General features: G+C 40.1%; 1 protein-coding gene across 2 annotated transcripts in view; it reads left to right on the forward strand.

Annotated features, from left to right (window-relative positions):
- ift140 (intraflagellar transport 140 homolog (Chlamydomonas)) overlaps window positions 1–12,484 on the forward strand; it is an 80,751-nt gene that overhangs the window by 50,309 nt on the left and 17,958 nt on the right. For both annotated transcript variants that reach the window (XM_049480068.1, XM_049480069.1), the window contains 7 exons: window positions 4,120–4,297; window positions 5,104–5,294; window positions 8,971–9,066; window positions 9,154–9,286; window positions 10,403–10,675; window positions 11,445–11,627; window positions 12,215–12,421. In XM_049480068.1, coding sequence (XP_049336025.1) covers window positions 4,120–4,297; window positions 5,104–5,294; window positions 8,971–9,066; window positions 9,154–9,286; window positions 10,403–10,675; window positions 11,445–11,627; window positions 12,215–12,421 — 1,261 coding nt within the window. The remainder of the gene's footprint in view (window positions 1–4,119; window positions 4,298–5,103; window positions 5,295–8,970; window positions 9,067–9,153; window positions 9,287–10,402; window positions 10,676–11,444; window positions 11,628–12,214; window positions 12,422–12,484) is intronic.

Below are 12,484 nucleotides of genomic sequence, written 5' to 3' on the forward strand. Positions count from 1 at the left end.
TGAGAGGAAAACACTGTAGAATACACCACCCTTCTCTCTCTCTCTCTCTCTCTCTCTCTCTCTCTCTCTTTTAAAATCTCTCTCTTTCAAAACTCCCCCTTCTACCCCTTCACCTTATTTGCATTCTCTTCTTCCCTCTTTTGTTGTTTTGTTACCTCTCTTTTTCTCACTATGTTTATCTTTCTCTCTCTCTCTCTCTCTCTCTCTCTCTCTCTCTCAAAAACTTTCTCTCTGACCCTTGCTTTCTATTTTTTCTATACCTCTTCTTACTCTCTCTTTACCTCTCTCTCTCTCTTTAAACGTCTCTCTAGCACTCTTTATTCATCTCTGTTTCTTTCTTTCTCTTTTTTTCTCTCAGAAAAAAAATCTCTAACACTCTATGAACTCTCTCTTGTTCTTCCTCCCTCTCTTGCTCTCTTTATACCCCTTTCTCTCTTTTTCTCTCTCTATACCACTCCCTCTATCTTTACCTCTCTCTCTCTCCCTTTCTCACAACCTTTCTCTCTGACTCTTACTTTCTCAACCTAGATATATCTCTCTACCTCTTGCATTCTCTCTCTCCACTCTCCCTACTCTCTACTTCTTTCTCTCTTTTTTACCCTCTATACCCCTCTCTTTCTATCTCTGTCTTTATTCCCCTTTTCTTTATTTTCAGTCAGTGTTCCCCCCTTCTTTCCTCTGCCAACCCCCTTTTCTCCGTCTTATTCTCTCTGTGGTTATATGCTGTCATGATGTTATGGCTATATAATGTTATGAACTGTGTTCTGTTTGGATGCAGGGCTGGGAGTTTGTTATGTTATGATGTTTTGATGTTATGAACTGTGTTCTGTATGGATGCAGGGCTGGGAGTTTGTTATGTTATGATGTTATGATGTTATGAACTGTGTTCTGTATGGATGCAGGACTGAGAGTTTGTTATGTTATGATGTTATAATGTTATGAACTGTGTTCTGTATGGATGCAGGACTGGGAGTTTGTTATGTCATGATGTTATGATGTTATGAACTGTGTTCTGTATGGATGCAGGGCTGAGAGTTTGTTATGTTATGATGTTATGATGTTATGAACTGTGTTCTGTTTGGATGCAGGGCTGAGAGTTTATGTTATGATGTTATGAACTGTGTTCTGTTTGGATGCAGGGCTGAGAGTTTGTTATGTTATGATGTTATAATGTTATGAACTGTGTTCTGTATGGATGCAGGACTGGGAGTTTGATGTTATGATGTTATGAACTGTGTTCTGTATGGATGCAGGGCTGGGAGTTTGTTATGTTATGATGTTATGATGTTATGATCTGTGTTCTGTATGGATGCAGGGCTGAGAGTTTGTTATGTTATGATGTTATGATGTTATGAACTGTGTTCTGTATGGATGCAGGGCTGGGAGTTTGTTATGTCATGATGTTTTGATGTTATGAACTGTGTTCTGTATGGATGCAGGGCTGGGAGTTTGTTTTGTTATGATGTTATAATGTTATGAACTGTGTTCTGTATGGATGCAGGGCTGGGAGTTTGATGTTATGATGTTATGAACTGTGTTCTGTATGGATGCAGGGCTGAGAGTTTGTTATGTTATGATGTTATAATGTTATGAACTGTGTTCTGTATGGATGCAGGGCTGAGAGTTTGTTATGTCATGATGTTTTGATGTTATGAACTGTGTTCTGTTTGGATGCAGGGCTGGGAGTTTGATGTTATGGTGTTATAATGTTATGATCTGTGTTCTGTATGGATGCAGGGCTGGGAGTTTGATGTTTTGATGTTATGAACTGTGTTCTGTTTGGCTGCAGGGCTGAGAGTTTGTTATGTTATGATGATATAATGTTATGATCTGTGTTCTGTATGGATGCAGGACTGGGAGTTTGATGTTATGATGTTATAATGTTATGAACTGTGTTCTGTTTGGATGCAGGACTGGGAGTTTGATGTTATGATGTTATAATGTTATGAACTGTGTTCTGTTTGGATGCAGGGCTGAGAGTTTGATGTTTTGATGTTATGATCTGTGTTCTGTTTGGATGCAGGGCTGGGAGTTTGTTATGTTATGATGTTATGATCTGTGTTCTGTATGGATGCAGGGCTGGGAGTTTGTTATGTTATGATGTTATGATCTGTGTTCTGTATGGATGCAGGGCTGGGAGTTTGTTATGTTATGATGATATAATGTTATGAACTGTGCAGGACTGAGAGTTTGTTATGTTATGATGTTTTGATGTTATGAACTGTGTTCTGTTTGGATGCAGGACTGGGAGTTTGATGTTATGATGATATAATGTTATGATCTGTGTTCTGTATGGATGCAGGGCTTGGAGTTTGTTATGTTATGATGTTATGATCTGTGTTCTGTATGGATGCAGGGCTGGGAGTTTGTTATGTTATGATGATATAATGTTATGAACTGTGCAGGACTGAGAGTTTGTTATGTTATGATGTTTTGATGTTATGAACTGTGTTCTGTTTGGATGCAGGACTGGGAGTTTGATGTTATGATGATATAATGTTATGATCTGTGTTCTGTATGGATGCAGGACTGGGAGTTTGATGTTATGATGTTATGATGTTATGAACTGTGTTCTGTTTGGATGCAGGACTGGGAGTTTGATGTTATGATGATATAATGTTATGATCTGTGTTCTGTATGGATGCAGGACTGGGAGTTTGTTGTTATGATGTTATGAACTGTGTTCTGTATGGATGCAGGACAGGGAGTTTGATGTTATGATGTTATGATGTTATGAACTGTGTTTCTGCTGGAGTTCAGGGCCCCTAAAGATTGGGGGAATTTCCTGTTGCCTAAGTCTCTAATAAACACACCACATCTGCATCTACTGAAGGAGAGAGAAAGAGAATGATGCAGGGAGGGAGGGAGGGAGGGCTACTAAATAGAGAACAGATGAGTGTGGAATTTGGGGAGAGAGAGGATTACTGATATGAGAGAGAGAGAGTGAGAGAGAGAGAGAGGGTTGACGGAGGGGTAAAGGGGGAGGGGTGTAGCGTCTGGAGGCTGCTGGCTCGGTCATTCCACACATAGCTGAATCCAGCCTGTAATGAACTGGAACAAGAAAAACCTCCAGAAAGAGAGAGAAAGTAAAACACCCACATCTGCCCAACAGAAAGTGCAAGAAAACATTAATACACCTAGTATTAACTAATACATTACTAGTTAACATCTAGGTTTTATTTTTGTCCATATTAGTAAACAAGTTGTGTACTCAAAGTGTACACAAATTGGGCCAATTTAGTCCCAAGAAGAATTGAAATAGTATACTTACAAGTTTACTACAAAAACATTGATCCTAGTTCACTTATTACATAATATATATTGTGGAAATGTACTTAAACTATACTTAAGTTTACTAAATAAAAAAAACTGTTAGTATATGTTTTTTTTTGTAAGGGTAGTCTGCTTCAACTTGCTTACAGTATTGCATTTGCTGTATGTAGGTGAGCAAATCTACGCTATGCTTTACACTCTAGAAATTGACGTATCAGCTGTATTATCTGTTTCCTCTGCTGAGAAGCGTTTGTTGCACACGTCCAGGTAGCTGCACCGTTACAATAGCAATCCGCCAAAGACAGAGCTCACCTGATCTACTCTTAAAGAGAAAGATGAGCAAGAGACATTCTAATTGGTTCCTATGCCTTATTAAGAGTTAGTGTATTCCTTTTGTACGTTTTGAGCTGCGAAAGATGTACTTTTCCCATCGTTACGATAGCAAAGACACACTGACACACCCTCAATCAAACTGCACAGTCGACGAATGACGGTTCAGATACAGAGAGCTAAAATAGGGCACTTTATGTCCTATATTTGATGTATTGTGCATTAATAAAAAAATATTTTGTCCCAAGAAGTTTTGAAATAGTACACTTACAAGTTTACTACAAGTACATTGATCACAATATATGTATAAAATAATATATACTTGGGAAATATACTTAAACTATACTTAAGTTACTAAATAAAATAACTAAGTCTGCCTCAACTTCCTTACAATATTGCATTTACTGTAAATAGGTGAGCAAATCTACGCTACGCTTTACACTGTAGAAATTGATGAATCAGCTGTATCATGTGTTTAATGGTGTGTATATATATATGTGTGTGTGTGTGTTTCAGTGAGGCTGTGTGGGAGAACATGGCCCGGATGTGTGTGAAGAGTCGGCGTCTGGACGTGGCGCGTGTGTGTTTGGGGAATATGGGTAATGCCCGCGCCGCCCGCGCCCTCAGAGAGGCGGAGAAAGAGCCGGAGCTGGAGGCTCGAATCGCCGTCCTCGCTACACAACTCGGCATGCTGGTGAGATACACACACACACACACACACACACTGTGTTCACCACACTTCATAACACACACTTAATATTAGTGACTCTTTAGCTTATGTTTTAGGTTTAAACAGCAGCAGAGCTTCTGAATATATCTACACTGATGGGCGTGGTGTTCTGGAAATGAGGTATGTTCAGGTACATTTCTGGAGGAGCTCCACTGACTGAATACAACCTAGACAGACGCCAACAGTCAGATGTTCATCGCTATGTCGGTAACATCAACAATAAACAGAATAGTAAATAAAATAACATTGCTGTTCCCGTAAATGAGCTGCTGGAGCTCCTTCACAGCGTCAACCAGCAGCTCAGTTTCCTCTGCTGAGAAGCATCCATGTAGCTGCACCGTTAAAATAGCAATCCACCAAAGTCAGAGCTCACCTGACTCTTAAAGAGAATGATGAGCAAGACACACCCTGGTTGGTTTATTTCACGCTGCGTCAAAAATTACCAAACCCATGATTAATTAAGAGAATTAGTACATGACTTTTGCGCATTTCAAGCCACGCAAGGTGTACTTTTCCTGCCGTTATGATAGCAAAGACGCACTGATGCACCCTAAATCAAGCTTCATGGTTGGTGGCTCACATATAGATAGCTTAAATAGTGCCTCTAATGTCCCTTATCAATCAGAATATAATCATTGAGATATTAAGAGGTGCACAGCAACGCAGTAAACATGAACCAAACTTTAATGCAGAAAAGTAAATACTGTAAACAGCTCCTGTGGAAGGTTGTTGAAGGTTCTCTATACTGGGTTCTCTCTGTGGTTCTGTAGGAGGACGCTGAGCGTCTGTACCGCTCCTGTGGAAGGTTTGATCTGCTGAATAAGTTCTACCAGGCCGCTGGTCGGTGGCAGCAGGCGGTGGAGATGGCCGAGACTCACGACCGCATCCACCTACGCACCACCTACTACAGCTACGCCCAGCACCTGGAGGCCATGGGGGACAAGAGCCTCGCACTCACCTAGTGAGTACCTACTACAGGAGAACATATATCACACAAACACTCAATTATAATAAATATACCCTCAGGAAGTGTCCACGTTTAGAACAACAAAATGTCTTAGTTTTATTTTATATTTAAACCTATACTATTTTACTAAGATTCAAGATTTTTAGTGGCACGTAACAGAGTACACGCGTACATGTGAGTGAAAAAACGTGGGTGCAAATTTCCGTGCAAAGAACACTATGAACAACAAGTAAAATAGTGAACTAAAATAGAATATACATATAACTTACACGGAAATACACAATATACACAATAAAAATACTCATAATTACTTCAACTTATTATTATACTATAGACATACTGACAAAAGGTATTGCACAGAAATGCGTTATATATATATGTGTATATACAGTGTTATATTAATGTACAGATATCTAGAGTGTGTGTGTGGATATTACGTAACATATTAACAATATAAATATGCATTAATGACAGCTTAGTTCATTTAAACATTTTTGTGTATTTATTTAAATATTGTGAGCACCAAGGAAATGTAACACCAGTAAAATGAACACAAGTAAAGGTAACACTGATAATTGTTACACCACTAACAGTAATAGTAGTGTTAAGGTGTAACACCAGTGACATTAGAGGTAGTGACAGTAAATGCAGTTACAGTTTCGCAAGTGACTGTTACACCAGTGACGGTTACGCTAGTGACGGTTACGCCGGTGACGGTTACGCCGGTGACGGTTACGCTAGTGACGGTTACGCTAGTGACGGTTACGCTAGTGACGGTTACGCTAGGGAAGGTTACGCCAGTGAAGGTTACGCCAGTGGCGGTTTCACCAGTGACTGTTACACCAGTGACATTAGAGGTAGTGACAGTAAATTCAGTTACAGTTTCGCAAGTGTCTGTTACACCAGTGACTGTTACACCAGTGAGCGTTACACCAGTGGAGGTTACGCTAGTGATTGTTACGCCAGTGACTGTTACACCAGTGGCGGTTACACCAGTGGCGATTACACCAGTGGCGGTTACGCTAGTGGAGGTTACACCAGTGGCGATTACACCAGTGGCGATTACACCAGTGGCGATTACACCAGTGGCGATTACGCCAGTGACGGTTACGCCATTGACGGTTACGCCAGTGACGGTTACGCTAGTGAAGGTATTGCACAGAAATGCGTTATATATACAGGTGCTGGTCAACGAATTAGAATAATTTGAAATAGTGCAATCATGAAATTCTTTGAATGCATTTTTTTGTGCAGAAAGCAAATCAGGTGTTCACCGCACCTGTCCTACTCGTTAGACTAATCACAGAACTCGTTACCTGGAAAAAAATTTGCTCAGCTGAGCTTTCCAAAAGGCCCATTTAGGCCATTTAACTGTGACACTGTTGTTTTATTGAATTAGAATAATGGAGAAACCGTTTCATTGAATTAGAATAATTTTTATTATAATTACAATCATCACTTTCTCAGTATTTTGTGGCTGCCCCCTTGGCTTGTATGACTGCCTGAAGTCTCCGCGGCATCGATTTGACCAGCTTGTCGCAAGTTTCCGCACTCACAGCTTCCCAGGCAGTGGCGATGTTCTGCTTCAGTTGGTCCAGCGTAGTAGGCTTTCTGTCGCGAATTTTCCGCTTGACGATGGCCCAAAGGTTTTCAATGACATTGAGGTCAGGCGAGTTGGCCGGCCATGCCAAAACTTCAAGCTGTTTTTTAGTGAACCAATCTTTGGTCGACTTTGCCGCATGAGCCGGTGCAAGATCCTGTTGAAATATGAAGTCTTCTTCGCCGAACTGTTCCTCAACAGTCGGAATCAGGAACGTTTCCAGAACATCTTGATATACGGCAGCATTGACAGTCTTCTTGAGGAAGCAGAGTTTCCCTACACCTCGAGCGGACATGCAACCCCAGACCATAACGCTCTGGGGAAACTTGACGGATCTTTTCACGCACTCGTGGTTGTAGGTTTCGCCACCACGACGCCAGACACGAGGACCTTGGTCACCGAAGGAGATGCAGAAGCGTGATTCGTCACTGAAGACCACTTTCTGCCAGTCTTCAGCAGTCCACTCGCCGTGTTCTTTGGCCCACTTCAGCCGTTTCTCCATTTGTTTCTTGTTCAGCATCGGTTTTACTGCTGGAACGCGAGATTTGAAGCCGAGTTCGCGCAGACGACGGTAAGGGGTTGATCTGGAGACGTCAGCGCCGGTCTGCTTGTTCCACAAGTCGGTGAGCTCGGAAGTGGACTTGAACCGGTTGCTGACTGCGATCTTTCTCAGCTGCTTGTTGTCGAGAGCAGAAGTTTTTCGGACGCCGGAACAGTTGGTGCGCTTGCTGCAGTTTTTCTTGAGAGCTTTGCAGACGGAAGACTGGCTGATGCCGAGCTGCTCAGCAATTTTAGTTTGGGTCAAGCCTTGTTGGCGAAGGGCTTGAATTTGAGCCACTATTCTGGTTGAGAGGTCGCGCTGCTTACCCATGATTGATTTTACAACTTAGAAATTCTACTCAACCCTGACTTTATACTGCACAGTGAACACTCTTCACAGAAAACAAAAATTCCAGCATTTATTCTAATTCAATGAAACGGTTTCTCCATTATTCTAATTCCATAAAACAACAGTGTCACAGTTAAATGGCCTAAATGGGCCTTTTGGAAAGCTCAGCTGAGCAAATTTTTCCAGGTAACGAGTTCTGTGATTAGTCTAACGAGTAGGACAGGTGCGGTGAACACCTGATTTGCTTTCTGCACAAAAAATGCATTCAAAGAATTTCATGATTGCACTATTTCAAATTATTCTAATTCGTTGACCAGCACCTGTATATCTGTATATACAGTGTTATATTAATGTACAGATATCTAGAGTGTGTGTGTGGATATTACGTAACATATTAACAATATAAATATGCATTAATGACAGCTTAGTTCATTTAAACATTTTTGTGTATTTATTTAAATATTGTGAGCACCAAGGAAATGTAACACCAGTAAAACGAACACAAGTAAAGGTAACACTGATAATTGTTACACCACTAACAGTAATAGTAGTGTTAAGGTGTAACACCAGTGACATTAGAGGTAGTGACAGTAAATTCAGTTACAGTTTCGCGGTTACACCAGTGATTTTAATGGTTCTGTTTATGTAATTCACAGTCCTGTGTAGATTATTGCATTTGTAAATTATGTTTAATTAGTAGAAAAACATTTTTAAAACATTTTTTTCATCAAAATATGGAACTTTTTATATTTAGTCTTAATAAATTGATACCTCAATAAGGTTAAATTGATAAAATACAACAGCAATACAATAAGTAAACTTTAATTAACAATGCTTACAAAATAATGTCTAACTAATTATTAATTATTAATTGTCTTAATTTTTTTACAATTTAGTCATTTTTAATAATGTCTAAACTAGTGTCAGGTAATAATTTTCCTTCGTTAGTACTGTTAATTGTAAGACTTGTAAAGTGTTTAAATGTTAGGGACACAAAAATGCACGTTTCCATAGAATTACTCTTCTACACAATATCACAATAAACCCAAAAAAACACGTGATTGAGAAGAAAATGCTACTGAAACATTATCATATGTTTTTATTTATTAATATTTAATGCATGGAAATTATTAAATAAAAATAAAAGTTTTCTCATGTTTATAATGTTTTCTGCGCTGCAGTTACGAGCGCTCGGATACCCACCGGTTTGAGGTTCCCCGGATGCTGATGGAGGACACGCTCTCTCTGGAGATCTACATCAACAAGATGAAAGACAAGTGAGTGCTGCGCTCTGATTGGTCCTGCTGCCTGTGTTCTGATTGGTTGCAGTGCTGTAACACACCCCTGTTCTCTGTGTTAATCAGGAGCCTGTATAAGTGGTGGGGTCATTATCTGGAGAGCCAATCAGATATGGAGTCTGCACTAAGATTTTATGACTACGCTCAGGACTACCTGTCTCAGGTGCGCGTGCACTGTTACCTGGGAAACATCCAAAAGGTAAAATATTCTCTTTTCGATTATTTCATCACTTATTTAACTTATATACAGCTCTGGAACAAAAATAAGACACCACCTAAAAATGATGAGTTTCTTTGATTTTACCAAATTGAAAACCTCTGGAATATAATCAAGAGGAAGATGGATGATCACAAGCCATCAAACCACCAAACTGAACTGCTTGAGTTTTTCCAAAAACAGTGTGTAAGACTGGTGGAGGAGAACATGTCAAGATGCACGATAAAACTGTGATTTAAAACCAGGGTTATTTCACCAAATATTGATTTCTAAACTCTTAAAACTTTATGAATATGAACTTGTTTTCTTTGCATTATTTGAGGTCTGAAAGATCTGCATCTTTTTTGTTATTTCAGTCATTTCTCATTTTCTGTAAATAAATGCTCTAAATGAGAATATTTTTATTTGTAATTTGGGAGAAATGTTGTCTGTAGTTTATAGAATAAAACAACAATGTTCATTTTACTCAAACATAAACCTATAAATAGCAAAATCTTATACTGCTGTAAAATTGATGTAAATAATGCAAAATATTAGAAAAAAAGAATACGTTTAAATTTGTAGTTGTACTGAATTATATTGTACTATGTAAAATAAATAAACACTAAGTTCCAAAAAAATAAGAAATAAAAATCAGTATTTTGTCGTATCACCAACAGTATTGTTATCACGAAAATACCATAAAATATTGTGATATTATTTTAAGGTCATATCGCATGTGCCTATAGTAGCCTACAGGTCTTTTGTGTGCTTCGAGTTTAACTTAAGTTGTGTACTTTTCCCATCGTTACGAAAGCAAAGACACACTGACACACCCTAAATCAAGACATCTAGACAGGTCTTTCAGGCCTATAGATTTATAAAATAGGCCATTAGACTGCCCCAATGTTCTTCCTGTGACAATCCATCAGATCCATTCAGCACCTATATTCTTATACAGGATTATCACAGGACTCCATTAGGAACCTCTACAACTCTCTACATGCTGAGACGTCTGACAGAATAAATGTTTCTAATCATTTATAGTTCTTGGTAACTTTTATCCATCTTCTGAATGGTAATACCTGCCGTGTTTTTGTTTATTCTCTCGTTCTCCAGGCGAGTGAGATAGCCAATGAGACGGGCAACAGAGCCGCGTCCTATCACGTGGCCCGACAGTACGAAGGTCAGGAGAAAATCAGCCAATCGGTGCATTTCTACACGCGAGCGCAGGCCTACAACAACGCCATCCGCCTGTGTAAAGAGAACAACATGGACGAGCAGCTGATGAACCTGGCGCTGCTCAGCAACCCGGAGGACATGATGGACACGGCGTGCTACTACGAGGAGAAAGGAGCGCACATGGACCGAGCCGTCATGCTCTACCACAAGGTAACACACACACACCTAAACACACACACACACTACACACACACACAAACTTTACACACATTACTACGAGGAGAAAGGAGCGCACATGGACCGAGCCGTCATTCTCTACCACAAGGTAACACACACACACACACACACCTAAACACACACTACACACACATACACATCTAAAAACACACACACACTATACACACACACACACACACACAAACTTTACACACAAACTTTACACAGACATCACTCACACGTCACACAGTTATATACATCAGTTATACACACTTTACAAAATTTCACACTCACTTTACACAGACATCACACACTTCACACACTTCACACACTTTACACATTTTATACACACTTCACACATTTTACACACACTTTACACACACTTTACACACATTTTACACACACACTTTACACACACTTTACACACACTTTACACACATTTTACACACACACTTTACACACACTTTACACACACTTTACACACACGTCATACACTTTACACACACTTCACGCACATGTCACACAGTTATATATACACACACACACGAATCTGTTCATGAATTATTATTTAGTGCATACACCTCTCTCTCTCTCTCTCTCTGTATTTCTCTCTCTCTCTCTCTCTCTCTCTCTCTGTATTTCTCTCTCTCTCTCTCTCTCTCTGTATTTCTCTGTCTCTCTCTCTCTCTCTCTCTGTATTTCTCTCTCTCTCTCTCTCTCTCTCTCTCTCTCTCTCTCTCTCTCTCTCTCTCTCTCTCTGTAGGCGGGTCATGTATCTAAGGCTCTGGAGTTGGCCTTTGCTACAGAGCAGTTTGCAGCGCTGCAGCTGATCGCAGAGGACCTGAATGAGAACAGTGACCCCGCCCTGTTATCACGCTGCTCCGACTTCTTCATCAAACACTCGCAGTACCAGAAAGCTGTGGAACTGCTGGTGGCTGTCAAGAAGGTACACAAACACACACACTTACACACACTTACACACACTTACACACACTTAGACACACTTACACAGGTTCCAAGCACTGCAGTTATAAGTCCTAAGGTTCTACAGGTTCTGTTTGGATCCTGCAGCACATTTATTTACCCACATATGTTGCTACAGCTGGGCCTGTAGATCCTGTAGCTCTACACTCGTAGGTTGAAGCTGAAGTTAATCCATAAATGCTGGATTGGTGATAAATCTGAGAAACCCTTGCTGTGTGTGGGTGAACATTATCCTGCTGAATAATCCTGCTGCTATCAGCTGGAAGTTCTTCATGAGAGGCAGAAACACATGATGTATCTGCAGGATGTTCTGCACAGATCACTGAGATCACTGTTAGTGTTCCTCCTATCACTACTAGGAGTGACTGAGATGCTCCAATCACTTTATAACACACTGCCAGAAAATTGTCATGTGTTGGTGTTGCTATAAAACTATAGTTACTATATTAAATTATTATTATTTTTTTTAATGTTATAAAACAGTAAAAATCGTCCTAATGTCCTGTGTGTGTGTGTGTGTGTGTGTGTGTGTGTTGTTTGTGTTTCCAGTATCACGACGCGCTGCAGTTGTGTTTGGACCAGAATCTGACCATCACAGAAGATCTCGCCGAGCGCATGACTGTGTCACGAGGCTCCGCCCACCTAACAGAGGCGGAGCGCAAAGAACTGCTGGAGCGAATCGCAGACTCCTGCATGCGCCAGGGCAACTATCACCTAGCAACCAAAAAGTACACACAAGCTGGTAAAAAGATCAAGGTATGTCATAAATTCAATTATAAAAATACATTTATGGAAATAAAAAACTGTACATTTATTATA

Source organism: Astyanax mexicanus, chromosome 6 (assembly GCF_023375975.1).
Source record: "Astyanax mexicanus isolate ESR-SI-001 chromosome 6, AstMex3_surface, whole genome shotgun sequence".
NCBI lineage: Eukaryota > Metazoa > Chordata > Actinopteri > Characiformes > Acestrorhamphidae > Astyanax > Astyanax mexicanus.